Raw genomic sequence first — 20,493 nt, 5'->3', positions numbered from 1 at the left:
AATAATACTGTGTAGGTCATAGTGATGGGACAGTGTGAGTTTTTTTTGGGTGGGGGGGGGGGTGTTGTCCATGTGATCATTTGAAAATGGCATTTACAGAACCAAATGTGTTGTATATTGATATTCCATATCCATTCATCTGTCCATTTTCTAATCTGCTTAGGGTCGTGGGTGTGCTGGAGCCTATCCCAGCTGTCTTTGGGGAATAGACAGGGTCCACCCTGAACTGTTTGACAGCAATGTATTGTTGACAAATCATTATTGCGTGTCATGTTTCTGCATCCTGTCACATGACTGATTTCCTGTAAACAGTACAGTTTGGGGTGTACTTTTCGGTCAGATGATGCACATCAGACGTCTGCTTCACCCAGTATAATGTGAGCTGTTCAAACAGGACTTTGCACAACAATGCTAATGCTCGATCAGCCACTGAGGAGCTTTGAATATGACTCAACGGTCCAAAACAGGATATTCTGACTGACACTGGGGAACTAACTTTTGTAGGGAAGGGTGGCTGCTGAGAAGAAAATGTTTTCTGTGTGAATACTTTTGCAGGATGCACATTATTTGTACCTTTTGTTTATTAACAAGCTAATTGGGGGAAAATGGAGGCTAAGGTCAGCTTCACAAGACTCTTATCAGGTAACACAACATTTTATTCCAAATATACCTGTACAGTACACCACATCTGTAATGTGGGAGGCGAGAGGACTGTTTTTTTTCTGACACTCAAACATTTTAAAAAGTCAAAGCAAAATTATTACTCTCACATTGTAATCTTTTTTTAATTACTTTGTAATGTTATTTTGGCTGCAGAAGAAACCAATTGTTCCACTCTGTCGTCAGACTCCTGCGAGGATTATCATAAAGAGTTATTGCCGAGCATGCAGGTTTTCCGGCCTGTGCAGAGCAGACAGGATGTTTCAGAGGCTGATAAGGGGCTTGGATACATGTCCAAAAGACCCAAGGACAAGAGGTCTACTCAGCCACTCAAGAATCTTCCCATGTGTATTCAAGCAAAAAGGGATGCCAGGTGGGTAGGCCGGCCGCACATGAAGCTGCATGCTTCCTTTTGTTTAATTTCTTCACTTTGCACTTCAAATGTACCATTATTAGAAATAATGTTTTCCAAGCCCCTGCTCAATCGGCGGTGCTTATTTGTTCAATGCTTCAATGTCGACAAGGGAGCATGCTTTTCACGATGCCTTTAAAATTACATTTTTACATTATTTGTTTATTTATTTACTTATTTGTTTATGTATTTATTTCTGCTGCTCCTGGGTTTTCTTAGGAACAGAAGAAAGATGCAAAAGAGCAATATTGGTTTCTGGGAGTCATGGAGGCGGAGCCAAACTACCAAAACCAAGAGGGTGTGGTCTAAGTTGAGAGGAGTCGTTTCAAGACTGTTACCATGGCAGCACACACTGCATATCATTGAAGGTATATAGAGTAGATTGTTCAAACCAGTGGTGGCGGTGCATTTGGTACATAATAATGGATGATGATGATAATGATAATGGGATATCATATTATATCATTGATTGATCTGTTTCAGGCCGATTTGGTGTGGGCGTAAATGCCTATTTTGTATTCCTCAGATATCTGGTATACTTGAATCTAATCCACTGTGCTCTCATATGGGCCTTTATTCTGGGGCCTACAACATTTTATGGGAGAGGCAACAAAACAGGTGAGTCAGCTGAAAGAATAATATGACAGGAAATGAACCACAACTGACAACTGACAAATCAGTGTTTGTTGTGTGTGAATTCACAGAACCTTTAAGGTTTGGAGGCAATGACTCAGTTCTGGATTTCTTTCTGGCATCGGTAATGTTCTATGATTTTGTGTGCAAGATATGTTTTTATGGTGTTTTTTGTTTGTTTGTTTGTGTTTTTGTTTTTTATTCCAACTCTTTCATTTCATTTGCTCAGGGCTACCTGGACCGCTCTCCAGTCTTCTATGGTTTCTATACACGTGGTTCCCTCAATCATCCTTGCTTGAATACTCCACTGCTGTACCTCATCGGCATCCTTGCTATCCTCTTCCTCAGTGCCATTGTGGAGATTCATAGGTCTGTCACCAAATAATCAACAGTGTCAGGAAGATTGATTTTGATACGCTGGCTTGTCATAAGTGTCTGTGATTTTTGTTTTTGCATCGGTGACACTGGAACAACAGCAGTACTTCAGTATTCAGTATTGATGAACACTTGTCAAGTTATGTGAGCACGAGTGCCATCGCTAATTTACCGTGGTAAAAAAACAATATCTGTCCTGCAAATTTGCAGCACATGATAAAACTATGAGTTCCATACCCACCCTGAATCTCTTTAATTAAACATGGCAGAAATCACCTTAAAGTGAATGTTTACAAAGTATCTTCCCCTTGCATTTTAACTGCTGTTGATTTGTCTTTTTTTTTTTTTTTTTTTCCAAACAATGGAAAATAGAACAATCATCGGCTACAAGCACACATGGATGCTGGGAAAGCGTTTCAGAATGAATGTGAGCTATAAAATCTTTTGTGGCTGGGATTTCACCATCAAGGACGCTGATGCAGCCGCGCTCAACAGCAGCTTCCTGAGGAATGATCTCAAGGTGAATGGAAAGGCAAACACAACCATCGTGCATGATGCCGAATATCCTATTAAAGCGACCACAATTTTGCAGTTGCGTTGTAAAAATCTGAATGCAAGATTTTCATTTCAACCAACAACGAATGGAAATTGTAAAGTCTTCAATCAACATTTTGAACTATTTATATGTAAACAAAACTGGGTCAAAGAAGATATGTGTTTTGTCGAAGAACCCGATAGCCATGACCTCAGTGGAGTGATCTTGAACAGCGATTGTGTGCCAAGACCTCTTGTCCAACAATAATCCTAAATAATAATCTCAGACTTTATTTTACCACTACTCAGGGTTGAAAGAAACCGAGTTCTTGCGCGAGTAGTGAAATCCAAGTAATTAATGACCTTCAAAAAATGTTTAGAATTGCTTGTCAATCCCACAAAATGGTGACCAAGCACTATTTTTATATAAATGAAACTCTCAACTCACTTTAATGTACCGGGACTATAGCTCATTAGCTCTAAGATGCCAAAAGATGGTGGCAAAGCACTACCGTTGTCGAAATGAAGCTCCTTTATTCACATCAACATAGTTGCTATGCGCCAAGATGATGGTGAACATGGTGTCAAATACAATTTTTTTTTTTTTTTTTGCTTTGGCCTGAGCACAAAAACAGTGATCAGGTGAGGTTTTCAGCAAATAATAGAGGACAGGTTCTGAAAAATAAATTCATTTGTGAATTTGAGAGACCCGTTATGGACTCTTTCGTCGTTGAACCCTATAGCAAAGAATCACAAGGCGGTCAATATTACATAGATACTCAGCGGGTTATGATCATGCATCCTGTGTCCCATGTTGCTAAATCACTAACTTATTACAAGGTTCAATCTTTTACACTTGGGTGCTTGGCCAGTGTTTTTTTTAACCCTCAAAGGCCTCTGTACTGAGGCTCATAAGGATCTCAGGAACCGGCGGTCAGGGTGGCAGTTCCTGATGCGACAGAAGTTATAGGACACATAAATTTGACAGAATATGTATGAAAGTCATTTGCATAATTAATCTAACAATTCAATTGACAAATTAATCTTTATGTTTTTAATTTTGTTTGGAAATTTTAAGAAACCTTTGAAGAGTGATTCAAATGTTGAAATCCCTTTATTATGTTTAATTGTACCGGTTTTTATACAATACTTAAAAAAAATTAAAACGCAATTTGAATTAATTTCAAGTGGAAATGTTGATTTGATCCATTCATTCTCTGTACCGCTTTTCCTCACGAGGATCTCAAGCATGCTGGAGCCTATCCCGGCTATCTTTGGGAGAGGCAGCGTACACCCCGAACTGGTCCAATCGCAGGGCACAAATACACAATCGACCATTCACACTCGCATTCACAGCTACGGACAATTTGGATTCTTCGATTATATATGAGTAAATCGAGTGCAATGAATTAAACTCAAGTTGACGTACCACCATAAAAATGAAATCGATAGTATGAAGAGAAATTTGAGGTTTAAATATGACCGCGACACTGACACACATTGTTTATCTTCTCAGCTATACTTGCAGGAGCAGCGTTTCTCCCAGTATGAGGCAAGGAGGACAGTGTGGCAGCGGGTGCGTCTCTACCTGCTGCGGATCATCCTCAATCTGCTCGTTCTGTCTCTCCTGGGTGGAGTGTTCTACCTCATCTACTTTGCAATCGAAACATCACAGTCTATGGCAAAGGTAGTTGGAGTTGATGTAATATGGCGGATTTGACTTCTTGGTGAAAAGCCTTCCCTTTGTGACACCATCTGATCTCCATGCGTTCTCCAGAACAATCACTACTGGTTGGTCAGTCTCCTCCTTCAGTACCTCCCGCCGATCACCATCACCTTTGTTAACCTTTTCCTCCCTCACATCTTCCAAAAGATTTCATTTTTTGAGGACTATTCCTTCACCCTGCAGGTTAATACCACGTTGGTGAGGTAAGAAGCATAGCATATTACACACAGTATAAGGGAAGGTTTTTTTTTTGTATGCACACGCAGCTGAACTCGGATTGTCTTCCTTCAGGAGCATCTTTTTGAAGCTTGCCTCGCTGGGGATATACTTATTTTTTGTGTATACAACAACACATGAGCAAGTAAGACATATTTTACTTTCATGACAATTTTCAAAGCAGCACTTTTAAAGCTCATTCATGCAACATGGCAACTGACGGCTGTCTCCAACCACCATGACACTGAAACACTCGATAAAGCTTGACATTAAATACAGTGGATGCTTCTCCTCTTTTTTTTTTTTTTTAATTGTATTTATTTATTTATTTATTTTTTACATCATTTGGAGTATTATACATCAAGGCTCCACTGTTTTTAAAGGAGACTTTAACCATTTTCACAAATTAACAAAAGCATTGTATTGTATTTGTGTGTGTTGTTGACTGGCTAGTTCATCCGCCTCATTACAGAGTCTAAACCCCATTTGGCGAGTAAGTTCAGGGGATGTTGAATTGTCACCTGTGATCTTGTTAAACCGTTTGGGACTCTTTTGTGATTAAGTGGTATATAAATCAATTTGATTTGACTTGGTGCACCTTCTTTTCCACATTACATGTACAGAAAAATGCAGTCTCACCCTCGACCTTCTTCTTCCTGTCTCATAGTGCACAGAGAATCAATTTGGAAGAGAGATGTACAAGCTCTGTATCTTTAACTTCCTTGCGACCTTCTGCAGTGCCTTCCTCGTGAACTACCCCAGGAAGTGCGTTTGTTTTATCTCTCTTTCTTTAAAGTCATCATTGCAATTTGAAATTTGAACTCAAAGGGCAACTGTACCAAGCAACTTGCTCTTCTCTGTCTCGACTATTAGGCTGGTGCATGAGAAGTTCCGCTCATCATTACTTGGCCGCTTATCAAGGAAGCAACATTTCTCAGTGCCCTTCAATGTGCTGGATCTGGTCTATAGTCAGACTGTGTCTTGGATGGGCGTCTACTTCTGCCCTCTGCTGCCTCTGATAGGAACTGTCACGCTGATGTTGAACTTCTACATCAAGAAGGTTGGCTAAAATGACGAATGATGTCAACCACTTACTGACCTTGAGAAAATACATCCTATATACTTTCTCTGTATATCCTATAAAGCTCCGTATGTTAATGAACAAAAAGCACCACCAGCAAAATTCAATTATCATTTACAATAGAGTAAAATGAACTGAGCTCAACACATTCCATTCAACACGTGCCACTGTAAACCTCATAATTGTTGAAAATGGTTGATATTCATTAGGGTTAAGATGAATGGTGACATTTTCATCCCTTTCATGTCAGTTTACAGTCTTGCGATGCTGTGTGGCAGAGCAGAGGATGTTTCGAGCCTCCAACTCCTCGGTTTTATTCCACTTCATGCTGCTGCTCGGCCTTGTCATGGCTGCCATCACGCTGGGCTTCTCCTTTTTCCAGCAACAAACCCCAGCAGACAAAAACATGTAGTCCTTTTGCGCAATCCAAAAGAATTTGACTTTGAGGATCATTCTTGCATTTAGACTGATCACTTTGATGATGTGTTCCTTTGTGTGGCAGATTGTTTCAACATTCCCCCTGTGGCCCATTTGGAAATGGACAAAGTGCAGTTAATGTGGTGAGAGTGTGTGTGCAAAGTCTTCCAAGCGTGGCACAAACCATTATCCACTACCTGACCTCTGAGTTCTTTGCACTGCCACTCATACTTGCTGAGATGTAAGTCACCCACTTCCTCAATAGGTTGAACCACGATCAACATCCTGTGCTCTCCTGTTCACAGTTTAATACACCATGTTCACAACTGCAAACACTTTAACAGCAAATATCATCAATTAACTCATCAGTTTACTCCGTCGGATGCTGGCGGCTCCTGAAAGTAAAATGTAACATTCGGTTTTCCTCAGCATGATCTTAACCTCCTGCGTGTCTCGAGGACGGGCCAATCAAATGACTATTGAGAGACTCAAAGATATGCTGGTTTTGGTAAGTCAATTGGCCTGTCGATAGATGGGACAGCACATTATTGTGCAAAAGTATTTGTGTATGTAGAAATGCTGCAACGGTGCCTTTTGAATATTTCTTAGAGTGTTTATGAGAATACGGTACAGCTAGGAAACACATTTCGTCTTCACTTTGTTGTCTCATTCTACTTCTATTCTTCACTTGTTTTGTCTTTTGTTTTATTTGTGGATTATTGATTGGAAAAGCACTCTGTTGTTTCAAATTTGCCACGGATGAAGGTTAATAGGATTGGACATTCTGTAAATACTGTGCTCCTACGAATAACCAAAATTGACAACTAATTGGCTTATAATTGGCCGTAGATTTTGCAGTGTGGCAGCAAAGCAGTACTTTTGTGTTCGACAGGGGTTTGGCATCACTAAATGCAGCTCCTTATCTAATCATCTAACGTCAACATAGTTCTTAGGCAGCAAGATGCCTTTCATATTCGACATAGCTTTAGGCAAAAACAGCAAGTATGGTAGTTTTTCAACGACTAACAGAGGTTAGTTGCCCTCCCCCCCAATATGCAAGTAGGTTAATTTGTGAATAGTGAACCATGAATATGCATGGAGAACACTGCTATAGTTATTCTGATATATTTTAAAATGCGGTCAAATGCAGTGCAGAACTATTTCCAAAAGGGTGCATTGCAACGTTAGTTATTAGCAAAAGCAAAGACAAAAACTCAGAGGAAACAACAATGTCAACCTGCAGGACCCTCTCAAAATGGAATGGAACCCAAAATAACGTCAGTCTTCCCTGTTATTTACTCCATCAAAAAGGACTGCTGGGGAAAAATATATATATTTTAAGAAGAAAGCCAATAGTAAGACATTCGTTGTATATTTTGATTTTATCTTTGCCTTCACAGAGCACTTCAGATAAGCGTTTCCTGCTGAAAAAGAACGCACGGATGCTCCGTCGTAACAGCATGCTCTCTCTGCATCCTGGGAGAATGCCCACTCAAACCACATGAACTGCACCTTTGGTCCTTCCTTCTACTGAAACTAAACCATTTAACTTACCCATACTGTATGTGAGTATTACATAATACTTTCTGCACATGGTCTTGATCAAGTCAATTTAAAAAACAACGTAACGTAATTTCTTTTAAATAAATGTATGCTTATACTGTACTAACTGTGCTTTGTATATAGTTTTGGATGTGTTCAGTTAAATAGAAATATTTTCATATGCTTGTGCTTTTGTAATCCTTGTTCACATTCAAAGAACTGATTATTAAAGCCATGCGTGAAGCCAAAGATGACGCCTCAGTTGTTATCTATTTCTAACATGCGTAATTCATGCGTGCACATGAAAACACAGAAAAAAATGTGTCGTGGTAAATTTGGAGCAGTGTTATGAGGACTCTACACGCACTTTTTTTGTTGCCACTTCTCGGTGAGTGAAACAATTTCATTTTTAAAGAAAATTAAATACACTGTGTTTCAAATGATTTCTCTATATACTGTTTTAGTTCATTTTTCTCAAAAAACAGAATAAATAAAAATCAACAAAAAGTATAATGGATTAAAAAATGTTGGATACAAAATAATTATATAGGCCTCCAAAATAACCGGTAGTCTATTAAACAAAACCAAATTAACATTACCAAAATACCATGTTCAAAATTACCATAGTCCAATTTTCCCCAAAAATATACACATAGGTTGTGAAAAACTTCCATCAAATATTTTTAATTCAATATTTAGTATTTTTTTTAATTCCCACTATCACCAAAAAGACATATTTGCCAATCAAGATAAAAACGAACATGGGAGCGCTTTGTCGATATCACCTTGACAATCCTGTCATCGATTGAACTTGTGAGGCCATGAATAGTTTCTGCCCGCATCTCACTTGCCAATGCAAAAATTGCCTTCCATAAATGCTGTTTGGATGACTGGAGCAATGCACCAGCATAGCTCTTTTACTTAAACTTGCTCCAAAGGTTCTCAATAGCATTGTGGTCATGGGATTATGATGGCCACACCATCAGTTTTACATCCCTGGTCGATTTAGGCAAACACACATTTTTACCAGTGTGAAATCTCCAGTGTTTGCATTCCTTTTGCAAATCATAGGACAATTCCTTGGTTTTCATCAGCAGAAAACTGTCACTTGCCTAATAATGCCGATCCACTGTTTTCATTTTCTTTTAATTAGGAAGACAGCGCCGCTGCCGGCTGAAGTCAAATACTGCACTCATTTTGACCTAATTTCAACAATCTATCATTCGATCAAGTTCATAACAATCAATGAATCATGACAGTGTTGTACCCATCCCCACTTTTCTCAATTGTTTCACATGCGTAACTAGTTGCAGTGCTTGTCGTGGGTTTCCTCAGGTGGATCAATAGCTTCTCATCCGGTGCTGAATGGTCCTGCCATGGCCTACCTTGGTTCCCAAGTGGTTCTGCGTTGTAGCGCCTCCGACTCCTCCCTGCCAGTCACATATGAGCTGAGAAAGGACGGTCTGCTGATTGACGCGAGAGCACATCTCCAAGAGGTCCAGCCTGCGTCATTCTCGCTGAAGGTGACTGGGAGGTCAGGAGGGCTGTACCATTGTGAGACAAAGACTGAAGGAAGCGTGGGAATTAGCAACAGCATCAGATTCAATGTCGTTAGTGAGTATCAAGCTAAAAGATGCTCATTTAAGTTGATGTACAATAATTATTATAATGAATTTTCTACCACCAACGCCTCACTTGCAGCACCAGCATCAAACACCAGGGTGATCTCTGACCCCTTTCCCGCAGTCCTATATGAGGGGTCCAGAATGGTTTTGAGGTGCGACACTGCGAAGGGCTCCCACCTCTCCTATAGCTGGTTTTTCAACAAGAAGCAAGTTACCTCTGCTACCTCTCCTCGGCTGCACATCACTGGGAATCAGCTTGTGATGGAAAGGGCGACTCCAGAGCATACTGGGGCCTATTCATGTATGGCATGGTCCAGGGTGCAGGATGTCCAAAGGTTTTCCAGCAGCTCAGAAGTCAAGGTGATAGTCAAAGGTATTGAATACTCGTGAAATGACACTTAGGTTCAGAAGTAGGTCAAGTGACAATTAGCATGATTTTGCTCGTGATACATCAGCACAAGGGCAGCATAATAATAGTGTGGGTGGTGTTTTTTACCACCTTTGCCTCACAGTTGTGGGGGCGAGGCTTCCAATCTAATTGTGACCTGAGACGTAACAATAGCCAAGGAAGCGAGCTGAAGCTTGCGCTTTTGCCAGGCACAATTAGAAGAGCATCAGCTTGTGTTTTCAACACAATTAAAATGAGAGAGTGATATTTGTAGACTCAATTGTCAGGGAGGAAGAAAGCCTTATGTGTGAGATCTGAGATGTACTCTGTTGCTCATCTCAACTACACAAGTACTGCACACCAACAGAGTAAGCACAGGCTGATTTTTTTTTTTTTATATCGTGTGGGGATTTCACATTTTAAAAATTGGTAAGAGCAGAAGAGGGCTTGCCTTCCTTCTAGAATTAATGAAGACGAATAGATAAGTTCAAAAAACGTTTTGATTTCAGGAGTGTCTCTTGGGATTGTATTTTGTTCAAAATTTATGGAAGGAAAAATTTTGTAAGAATTAACTTGAGGAGACTTTAGAAATGCTGTTTACATGCACCACAAGATTTTTATTAGCACAGTCCACTATTGTCCAGTCACTTTCCAAAGTAAAAACAAATGGCATCAATTGCTACATTTTTTGGGGCTGTTGTCTAACTCTGTCATCTCTCATCCTCCTTCCCTCTTAATTCATTCTGTAGTCCATCTTTCGAAACCAGAGATCTCTCTTTCCATCTTCAAAGAGGGAACCGGCTACCGTGGTAACGTGACCTGCTGGTCATCCAGAGGAACTGTTCCGGCCAACTTCTCTCTTTTGGTGGACGATAAGATGATGGCCTCCGTGGTGGCTTCTGACTCCGTCAGTGCATGGTTCAGTGTAGCAGTCGTCCCTGGGCTAGATATGGGCGTGGCTCGATGCTGGGTGAAAAATGAGGTGCAAGAGTTGATGAGTGAGCCTCTGACACTGGAAGTGGGTATGCGCTACTCGTGTGTAGGAACTACCCTTATTTCTTATTGTGTTTTGTTTTGTCAACAATTCATAATTTCCTGCTTGTCCAGTTCCAGTTGGAGGTGACGTAAACGTTGAAGTTCAATATGTCTACAGATCGGACTCCACACTGGCTGCGGCCTTACTGACATGTCATGTCAGTCGAGGGTCTTTCCCTTTTGTCTCTTGGCTTTTTAATAACGCCACGCTTCCTTCTGAAACACAAATGGATTTCAAGGGGCAGCAGGTCCGACCTCAGTTTGCCCTGATGGACTGGGGACGTACTCTTGTTCTCGCCAAACTGGACTCTGAAGACTCAGGCTTTTACCAATGCAGGGCCAGGGACAGATATGACAACTCCAATCCCTGGTTGGAAAGTGGAGCCGTTCTCATTCAAATCAAAGGTGAAAAGTTCAAGACTACAATATCCAGAATGATAGAGTACACTTATATTCCACTGAATGGTGCACGAAGACAGCAAATGAAACATTATATCCCCCAAGCAATGGACTGTATTTCAAAAATACCAAATTAAGCCTTTCCTAGAATGTAAAACAAATTAGATTTCCTTTTATGTAAGATTTGTCCAGTCTTGTTTTGGGTCATACATTTTCAATTCTCAACCAGACTGGATGCTTGACAACAGACCCCAAGAAGCAGCGTCTCCTGAAACAGCACCAAGTAAACTCAACCCATAGCAATGATTTCAATGCTGCTTGAGCATGTATACAAATTCAATAACTGTTCTTTTTTTTCTATTAACCAAGTGGTCACGGAGATCATTGCCATAATATTCTGCTGCTTTCTCCTCCTCACTTTGGCAGTCAGCAGCTACTGCGTGTACAGGATGATTGACAACAAAAAAGGTGAGCGTGTATATGTGTGTGTCTGAATGTGTTTGGTTCAGTGAGGGGGCATTTCCATGGCTGCAAAATTAAATGTGTTTTTTTTCTGCCCATCTTACTCAGGTCTTCGCTCAAGTACGGCCCCAAAGTAAGTGATTATACTTTGCTGCATGTATTTTTATTTTTTTTTATGACAAAAAAAATGTGTTTGGTTAAGGATTCTTCCTTTCAGTGCTACTTCTGATGTGCTGCCTCTGTCTATTCCTATCTTCCATTTGGAGGGCAAACAGGCTGATACATGCTCAACAGGCTGCAGTATAAACTCTCAGGTAACACAAGAAAGCAAAACTGTACTGGACTTGGGAAAAAAAAAATTAGAGTTAGCTGTACACAGTAACATTCAATGCTTGTGCCTTCAGAAAGAAAAAGACGATATGCTATGCTTTGAATGTTAACTCTAGATCAGCTACAAGCTAACATTATGACATTTGTTCCTTTTTGCTGTTCTAGATTGTGGAGAGCCCTGTATGAGAGTGCGCCTTTCATCAGACTCTTCGAGCATCTTTTTCACTGTTGCATTTAATTTCTTTTATCATCATAGTCATTTTCTGCAGTTCAATTCTGATCCTATTGTAATCGACACAATTTCAGTTCATATTTATTGCTTGTGAGGACAATAAAGCAATCCTTTAGTCAAATTTAAAAGACCAGCATGACTGTACACTGGGATTTTCTGACAAATAAATTGTGAATTTAAAAATGCTGTGTTGTTTTTTTTCACTTGAGAAGTATGTTGCCGGAATATGAAATAAGAGCATCTCAGTGTGAGAGGATTGGGTCATGCTGTCGTGTGACTGAGGGGGTGGCCCTGGGAGGGAGGTGTACCATGCTATCAGTTATTTGCACGTTTCAATGAAGTGCGTATGTGTGTGCGTGTGTTTGTGTGTTCTTGGAAAACTCTCAAAACTCACGCCTCACGCCATCTTTATTACAACGCAGCATAAACAAGATTTTCCTCAATATATTCTTCAAGAATGTTTCCGTACCTTCTTGTGGGCTTGTTTCTGGGTAAGTAGAAGAATTCAAAGTGCACGACAGCACTCATTGTACCTGATCATTTTTTTTAAAAACTGTTTTTGTCCTTCTTAGGGTCATGCCACTGCAGCAAGGAAGGCGGTAATTGGACTCTTTATTACAAATGTGGATGTATTTGATTAGCTTTTTTTGGAATTACCAGGGTTGGAGTATATTCATTCGTCGTTTAAATTTGGAGAAAAAAAAAGCAGATCACGGCCAGGACACAAAACTAAAGTCATTTCACATGGCAACTTTCTGGTTTCAAGAAACACTAAAAGAAATCAAGGGGAGTGATATGATCATTTTCAAAAAATATTTTGACATCCATGAACATCCTGTCAATTGATTGGATAAGAAAAGTGTCCAAAATGTCATCGTGAACTTGTGCATTTATTGCAGATAAAATTTCAGTCATCTCCACTTTACCTGACATGCAGTCCCATATCAATAATGACTGAAGAAATGTGCATGTTTTCTTCAGGCAGTCACCTTCATAAATTTCATTGGAATGGCACCAAACAAAGGTTCCAGCATCATCAACTTGCCCAATGTAAATTTACCCGTTATCACTGAATATGACTTTCATCCACAGTCCACGATTGGTTTCACTTAGCTTACTTTGCTTTTCCTGCTTAGGCGTTAATGATGCTGCTTTTGTTTAGCTTTTCTGGGTGTGAATCCAATTTCCTTAAGGCATCTTCTTATAGTACAGTCACAAACTTCAGTTTCCTCCCATTTGTTGCTCGTTGGTTTTGCTCTGCATTTTCTATTTTCAAGAAATATTACTGTACTTGAAGTTTTCTCTCTTGACGCTTTGATGTCATGATTTATGTCACTTCACTTGGTGCAACAGCTCTCCAAGGTGTGATCACTCCTTTTACACAAACAAGCAGATTTAATGTGATGCAGGTGTTAATTTTGGGAATGGAAATTTACACTGTGTAATTTTTTTAATTCTTCTTGGTCTAAAAATATAACTGTTACTGACTACCCTCTTTTTTTTTCTTGATTTCTTTTAGTCTTTCCTATAGTATTTCCAAATTTCCTTGGAAATAATATGCTGGCTGCACCCCCACTAGTCTCATCACAAGAATCTGATTAACGTTGTGTTTGTGAAATATAGATTAAGCGGCAAAATGCACCCATTTTAATCCAGGTAGGCCTCAGACCAATCACCTGTTTTCTGAGTTTGTTCATTGCTAAGTTGTGATTGGTGGTTACAAGAGCCCTGAGCAACTGTGATGTCATGTTCGGTTGACAGCAATGCGCAAAATGGCTGCTCCCTGAGTTGATTAAAAACAGGTGGATTTTGTTCCTTCATTTATACACCACAAATGCTATATTAATCAGAATACTGTGTTTAGACTAGTGGGGCTGCATCGAACATATTATTGTTGCCTTTTGAAATAACTCTACAGTTTTGGGTCATGTCACTGATCTGCTTTTTCTTTTTCCTAAAATTTAAACAACTGAATGAACATCGGGGCGGCCCGGTGGTCGACTGGTTAGCGCATCAACCTCACAAATGTGGAGTTTGTGAGTTTGATTCCGACTGTGGCCTTTCTGTGTGGAGTTTGCATGTTCCCCCCGTGTCTGCGTGGGTTTTCCCCACTCCGATTTCCTCCCACATTCCAAAAACATGCATGGCAAGTTGACTGAACACTCTAAACTGTCCCTAGGTGTGAGTGTGAGAGCGGATGTTTGTTCATCTCTGTGTGCCCTGCGATTGGCTGGCAACCGGCTCAGGGTGTCCCCCGCCTACTGCCCAAAGACAGCTGGGATAGGCTCCAGCACGCCCCATGACCCTTGTGAGGATAAAGCGGATCAGAAAATGGATGGATGGATGGATGAATGAACATCTTCTGAAACTGGTGATTGCATAATTTTTACCAGTCTCTCATCCCGTTTTTGATTAGGTGTAACATTGGGACGTCCAAAGTTATTTGGCCCTTCATTGGCCTTGGTGAATGACGTTGCCGACTTTAATTGTCTTCTGTTGATCTACCCCGAGAATCAAACTATCCTACTGGAGTTGTACAAGTGAGTATTACATGATTAAAAACCATACCAAAATATCAGACGTAAATGTGTTAATTCTCAATTTGGTGTTCCCAGGGAGGGAAACCGGAATAAGTTGCTGGGGTTCTATAGTTCCCCGGATGGGCAGGTTGCATCCTTCCCCATCGTAATCAGAACGTTTCATGAGGGCAACCTGGAGTGCGTTGCCAGAGCGCAGAACAATTCTCAGGTCGAGCCCTCTGTCAGCAATACACACTACCTCAAGGTCGTAGGTGAGTGTTTCTATTGTACAAGGGAAATGTGTTACACATTGCATACGTGTTTATCATTGATACCTCAGTATTACATTGGACCCCTATTATTCTCGGGGATCGGTTCTGATCTCACTGTATTTGCTTTAGAGATATCAATTATTCATCAATTATTTGAATCAAGCGTGAGCTGGACCCTATTCCAGCTGACTTTGGGTGAGAGGCACCCTAAACTGGGGCGCCAGCCAATCGCAGGACACAAATAACTATTTACACTCACATTCACACGGGGAATTTCTTCAACACTGGTCATTTCGACAGCAATTTTTTATTTAATTTTAATCAGAGTCTTTTGACTAAAATCTAATTTGTTTTTTCATGATAATTTTATCATCTACAGAAGATGAATTTTAGTCTAGTTTTAAAATGACCATAAGAGTGCAGTTGACGAAAATTGCTGTAGATTTACTTGACTACAATGAAAAGTATGTCACGGGTCATGTAAACTTTCCCTTCACTTTCTACAATTCCATTACCTTTACCAACTGCCACCAGTGAGTGATATGCGGGCTTCCTCCAGCGTTACATAAAAGAGTCACTCCTCAAAATGCACAATGTTAACAGTGGCTTAAAACTTTGCCAGCCGGAGCTGGACGAAAAAAATTTAACCCTGGAGGAACACCAAGATGATTATTCATCGAAATCAATACAACCATAGGCAAACCATAGTTCATGTGCAGATTAAATATCTTCACCTGTTAACCATCTGTAATTGGACATTCCAGGAAAACAAATGACGGCTTATATGATCCATACCATGTTATCAGTCTTTTATTACGTCTGTTCTACAGAGCCAGTTGCAGGTGCAAAGGTCATCATCGAATCGGATGCAGAGGAGTTCTTTGAGGGGAGATCACTGGAGCTGAGGTGCACTCTTACAGCTGGAAATCATGTCTCTTACAAATGGCTAGTAAATGGGAAGGCTGTCATACGGTCACCGCTCCACAACGTGGCAAAGGACCAGCTTTTCATCTACAGGTCAACCACATCCCACTGATGGACGACATTTTTGTGTGTCTGAACGAAGCAGTATGTGACAAAATGAGTTGAGCTGTAATGATGTGTGTCACCCTCAGAACCACCTCTGCAGACAGCGGCGTATACATGTGTGTCGCTACTAATCACTACAACACAACGAGAATCTTTACATCCGATAGCCCTGAAGTGAAAATCACTGTCAAAGGTGAATTCACTTGTCATTCAATGTACAAAGTATAATTTTTAGAGGAAAATATAATTAGTTTTTAAAACATTTATTTGACTGATTATACCCCATCAAGGGAAATGTCAACTTAACCTCTGCTGTGTATTTTGTGTGGCACATTACACATTGAACCAGAATGCAGGTATGCAAAGAGGGATGAGCGACGGTGTGCAAAAAAACTGTGTTGCACTTCTTGAACGAGGGGATGTGGGAGGGTCGTAGCCATGTCTTTTAATTGGCAGCAGGACTCAAACCATGAGTGTGTGTCTCACCTTCATATTGTTGTAGGTCAGAGGCAAATGTTGCACCCAATTGTGTGCATGCTTTTTTTCCTCAAGTGTCATTTATATTCACCACAGACAACTGATTCAATTATTTAAATAATGTTTGTATATGAACATTACGACGTATTGGGACACTTCCTTGGCTGATTTAAAAAATTTTCAACCCTCAGTGTACTGACTGCAAATGAATGGTGTGTGTGTGTGTGTGTGTGTGTGTGTGTGTGTGTGTGTGTGTGTGTGTGTGTGTGTGTGTGAAGGCATCACTTGCAAATTTAACTATACACCCCTTTGCCTTACCCCTCAAATAGGTAGATTACAAAATCTGCACTTGATGTTTAATTTCACACATGATGAATGGCGGATACTCTCGGCATTATAAAATGGAGCACTGCAGCTTTCTAGGAATATTGTCAGACTGGATTTCTTTGGATTGTATTTTAAGAAACCCTATTTCCACATCTTCCCTCAGACACGGTGTCCGACCCTGACATTTCTTTCAAGGTGCTGAAGGAGAATTCCAACTATTTTGCTCTGGTCACCTGCCAGTCAACCAGAGGGACGCTGCCCGTCAGCTTTTCTCTCTACAACAGAACAGAATTGGCTTTCAATACAACAGTTGAAGCGAGAAAAGTAAACTTCAAGGTTCCATTGGTTTTGGACAGACACTTGGGATGGCTCCAGTGCCGGGCCAATAATGGCGATCAGGTTGCACACAGTCGGCGGTTGCCCTTGCAAGTTGGTAGGTTTGTTTTGCAAGGTGCTGCCAATACTGCGAGACCGACCCCTGTTAATGTCCCTCTATTTGTCTATTATTAACAGTGAGGGTCGGTGGGCCAGTGATGATGCACTACGACTACGAAATTGGACAAAACTATGCTGTGATTGGCCTGAGGTTCTACTGCAAGGCAACAAAGGGATCTCATCCACGGTACCGGTGGTTCCTCAACCAAACTCTTCTCCAAGGTCGAGGAAGCTTTTACCACATGGTCAATCAGCCACCGGACCAGTCCATCCTCCTGGTGTCCGTCGGGAGTAGCAGTGCAGGGACGTATCATTGTGAAGCGTCAGACATCTTTGACAACACCACTGCCATCAGCAGCCAAAAGCAGTACATAGACAAAAAGGGTAATGTCATTCCAGTCATCCTCCTGCTTGGATCGAATTGAATGTTTTTGATCTCTTTTTCGGTCTTCTTCTTGTCGCCCTAGTGCTCAATCGTCTCCCCGTTTCTGTGGTGGCCGTTGTCTTTGGATGTTTCACTTTGTTGGTTGTTCTGGTCTCTTGTTGTTGTTTCGTTGGATTGTTTTTTAGTAAGTCCACAATCAGTCAAAGATGTTTGCTTTTTTAATTGTTTTTCTTCTTCCAGAGTTGGTAATGATTTTAACTCTTCTTGCAGGGAGAAGAAAGAGTGGAGAGGAGTCCTTGTGAGTTCCAGTTGTTTTTTTTTTTTTTTAACCAAAATTGTTGCCCAATCTAAATGTATTCATAGCACACATTTAAAACCAAAGGTCTTAATCCATCATCAAATAGGAAGTTGTTGTTTGATCTATGTCTAACTTTAATCTGGCACGCATTGGTATGTCTTCTCCAGAACCTCTTTCAATTCTGAATCAATAAAATATGCAGTCGTCCCAAATTTTAAACACAAAACAAAATAACAAATGCTAGCCAATCATCTGCAAGTTTAAAGTAGATTTTTAATTATTTGGTTTTTACTTTTATCTCGCAGGGTGAGCCAGGAGACAGAGAAATTTGCTGCATACGAGGATGAGCTGGTTTGTCAGATTTCTGGATCTTTGTATATGTGTATATCTTCACAGAGGCTGATCACATGGAGATGTCAAGCATGCCATTGTATTTGCTAAAACTACTCCCTAAATCTACGCTTGCAGGCAATGTCAGAGTATCATGAGGACAGTGATGTCGTAAGGTCAGCCAGATGTGATGAATTAGATTGGGTAAGAACAAATACAGTTACAATAAAAAGTATGAAGTGTGAACCCTCTGGAATAACCCAAATTTCATTTCACACACCAAGTGAAAAATGTTAGTCCATGGCCAAAAGGTATGTGAACACGTCAGCTAGTGCTTTCTTCAAAAGCTGAAAGGAGTCTGCTACCCAACTGTCAAATCAATGTAATAAGATTGGAGGTGTTGTTAAAGCTGCCCTATTAAAAAAAAAATCACTAGCTTTGAGCTTCCTATTCTCATGGAGCATTGCCCAATGCCCAATTGCCATGAACATTCGTAAAACCAAAAATTGTCAACTGGCACAAAGCTTGAAATGGTTCCAAAAGTATCTCCAAAAACCATAATTGTTCATCAGTCCATGCGAACCGAGATTGTTAATGAAGAAAGTTCGGCACTATTGCTACTCTCCATAGTAGTGGTAGCCTATAAAAGCAAGATTGAGGTGACACCATGATTTGGGTCTGTTTAACTCCTTCAGGGCCTGGAAGCATTGCTATCATCTCTGGGGAAAAATGAATTCCCAAGTTTATCAAGATATTTTGCAGGAGAAATTAAGGCCATATGAAGTCTAACAGGAAAAACAACCCAAATCACAGCAGTAAATTAAGAACTAAATTGCTTCAACGGAAGAGTCTTCTGGAGTCTCCCAATCAGAGTCCTGACCTCAACGGGATTGAGATGCTGTAGCATGATCTCAAACGTGTGATTCACACCAGACATCCCAAGAATATTGATGAACTGAAACGTTTTGTACAGAGGAATGGTCCAACATTTGTGCAGCTCTGAAGAACAACGACAGAAAACGTTTGTTAGAGATTATTTCTGCAAAAGGAGGCTCACACAGTTATTATAGGTTGACACACTTTTGCCACCCTGCACTAGGGATGGTTAAATGTAGTGGTCTGGAAAAACGTGAATATATGTCATTGTTTCTGTGGTGTTAATTTCAGAATACTCTTTATTTGTTGTGACTTGGATGAAGATCAGGTCACAATTTATGACCAATTCAACTATAAAACCAGGTAGAGTAATTCCAAAGGGTTCACCTAAACAAACCAAGTGTCCTTTTGAGTTAGCGAATGTGTGTTGTTTTCAGGAATCACAAACTTCTGAAGATGATGAGATCTGATGAGCCCTGAGAGAGCAAACTGCTGTTTTTTCCTAGGGTTTTTTTCGCCTTTTTTTTTTCACAACAAAGTGTTAGCTCAAGGGAACGTGTGCTTCAGCGTCAAAAGGATCCGGATTTGAATGTTAGCTCAGGCCTTTCTCGGTGGAGTCAATTGGTATGTTAAGCCTGCTTTTGAGGGTGCGGTGTAGTAAAGTATGAAGTGCCCAACATCCCCCGCCGACCAAGTGCCCCCCTATCGGATGTGTTCTGGCACCCATAAACTTCTGATCCTCTAATCGCCCCTGGTGGAGCCACAGGGTAAATTATAATAATGGCAAACAAAAATAATTTTGTTGGGCCTTGGGCACAAAATAATGGTGTCCTACAAACTCCTAACAGCAACAAGTTGTTCGCACAAATGTGTCCATGTGACCATAAAACAGAATTAGAGCTGTTTTGTTCATGAGGGTAGCTGTTTGCAAGCAGACAGGGACCATTTGTTGTCTCTCTGTCACCTTAGCACATTATCTCTAACGGAGAAATGGGAAAGAAATGAAAATTCTGATCTCGCAGTAGCAGAGACTAGCAGAGGCAGAAACTAATCTACATATTTTTCCTTTAGAGGTTTGCCACATTGCCGTGTGTCGCATAGCAGAGTTCATACGGCTTGATCATTACTACAATATATTGCCTGAAAAAACATGTGCATGAGTCACACCCGCTAATGGAGCTTGGCTCATGAGTTAGATGCAATTGTGAGATGTTTGCAACTGCACTGATGTATATGTACTTTACTGTAAGCACTAAGCAGAAAAGTTTGTGTTTGTCACTTTGTGGTGTGAAACTGTAAAATAGTATCAGTGTGTCATTAAAAAAATGTCTGAACATAATCCTGTTTTTAAAAATGTATAAAAATATGCTGCACACAATATGGGTATGGATGGAAGGAGGATGGATGCAGATCATATACAGTGCTGTTTATGAGGAAGAACGGTCTAAGTCAGTGGTTCTTAACCTTGTTAGAGGTAC

General features: G+C 40.5%; 3 protein-coding genes across 9 annotated transcripts; all 3 read left to right on the top strand.

Annotated features, from left to right (window-relative positions):
* The first annotated feature begins 204 nt into the window (after positions 1 to 204).
* tmc8 (transmembrane channel-like 8) lies at positions 205 to 7,845 on the top strand. Of its 2 annotated transcripts, none has more exons than XM_019889203.1 (16): positions 205 to 642; positions 884 to 1,033; positions 1,292 to 1,440; positions 1,556 to 1,690; positions 1,777 to 1,829; positions 1,935 to 2,074; positions 2,453 to 2,600; positions 4,131 to 4,301; positions 4,392 to 4,543; positions 4,632 to 4,701; positions 5,224 to 5,321; positions 5,430 to 5,616; positions 5,888 to 6,045; positions 6,140 to 6,295; positions 6,484 to 6,562; positions 7,455 to 7,845. In XM_019889203.1, the coding sequence occupies exons 2-16, from the start codon at positions 885 to 887 to the stop codon at positions 7,557 to 7,559; spliced, it is 1,950 nt and encodes a 649-aa protein (XP_019744762.1). In that variant the 5' UTR covers positions 205 to 642; position 884; the 3' UTR covers positions 7,560 to 7,845. The 2 variants fall into 2 exon arrangements, with proteins under 2 accessions (XP_019744762.1, XP_019744761.1); XM_019889202.1 differs by having other exon boundaries at positions 207 to 642; positions 817 to 1,033.
* LOC109527345 (inactive tyrosine-protein kinase 7) lies at positions 7,620 to 12,252 on the top strand. 3 transcript variants are annotated; one of them, XM_019889205.1, is made up of 10 exons: positions 7,620 to 7,984; positions 8,932 to 9,210; positions 9,298 to 9,594; positions 10,359 to 10,631; positions 10,717 to 11,049; positions 11,273 to 11,326; positions 11,413 to 11,511; positions 11,614 to 11,638; positions 11,708 to 11,819; positions 12,001 to 12,252. In XM_019889205.1, the coding sequence occupies exons 1-10, from the start codon at positions 7,945 to 7,947 to the stop codon at positions 12,019 to 12,021; spliced, it is 1,533 nt and encodes a 510-aa protein (XP_019744764.1). In that variant the 5' UTR covers positions 7,620 to 7,944; the 3' UTR covers positions 12,022 to 12,252. The 3 variants fall into 3 exon arrangements, with proteins under 3 accessions (XP_019744764.1, XP_019744766.1, XP_019744765.1); XM_019889207.1 differs by having other exon boundaries at positions 7,857 to 7,984; positions 11,772 to 11,819; XM_019889206.1 differs by having other exon boundaries at positions 7,857 to 7,984; positions 11,723 to 11,819.
* A 134-nt stretch (positions 12,253 to 12,386) lies between these two features.
* Positions 12,387 to 20,393, top strand: LOC109527346 (platelet endothelial cell adhesion molecule). 4 transcript variants are annotated; one of them, XM_019889208.1, is made up of 13 exons: positions 12,387 to 12,558; positions 12,640 to 12,666; positions 14,484 to 14,607; positions 14,683 to 14,858; positions 15,689 to 15,875; positions 15,974 to 16,080; positions 16,855 to 17,124; positions 17,205 to 17,510; positions 17,594 to 17,695; positions 17,782 to 17,809; positions 18,115 to 18,152; positions 18,255 to 18,343; positions 19,453 to 20,393. In XM_019889208.1, exons 1-13 carry the CDS (start codon positions 12,525 to 12,527, stop codon positions 19,483 to 19,485), a joined length of 1,521 nt encoding a protein of 506 aa, XP_019744767.1. In that variant the 5' UTR covers positions 12,387 to 12,524; the 3' UTR covers positions 19,486 to 20,393. The 4 variants fall into 4 exon arrangements, with proteins under 4 accessions (XP_019744767.1, XP_019744768.1, XP_019744769.1 ...); XM_019889209.1 differs by having other exon boundaries at positions 18,115 to 18,160; positions 18,278 to 18,343; XM_019889210.1 differs by lacking the exon at positions 17,594 to 17,695.
* The last annotated feature ends 100 nt before the right edge of the window (positions 20,394 to 20,493 follow it).

Source organism: Hippocampus comes, unplaced genomic scaffold (assembly GCF_001891065.2).
Source record: "Hippocampus comes isolate QL1 unplaced genomic scaffold, H_comes_QL1_v1.1 scaffold86, whole genome shotgun sequence".
Taxonomy (NCBI): domain Eukaryota; kingdom Metazoa; phylum Chordata; class Actinopteri; order Syngnathiformes; family Syngnathidae; genus Hippocampus; species Hippocampus comes.
Note: the sequence above shows the minus strand (reverse complement) of the source record. Positions and strands in the feature narration are given on the sequence as shown.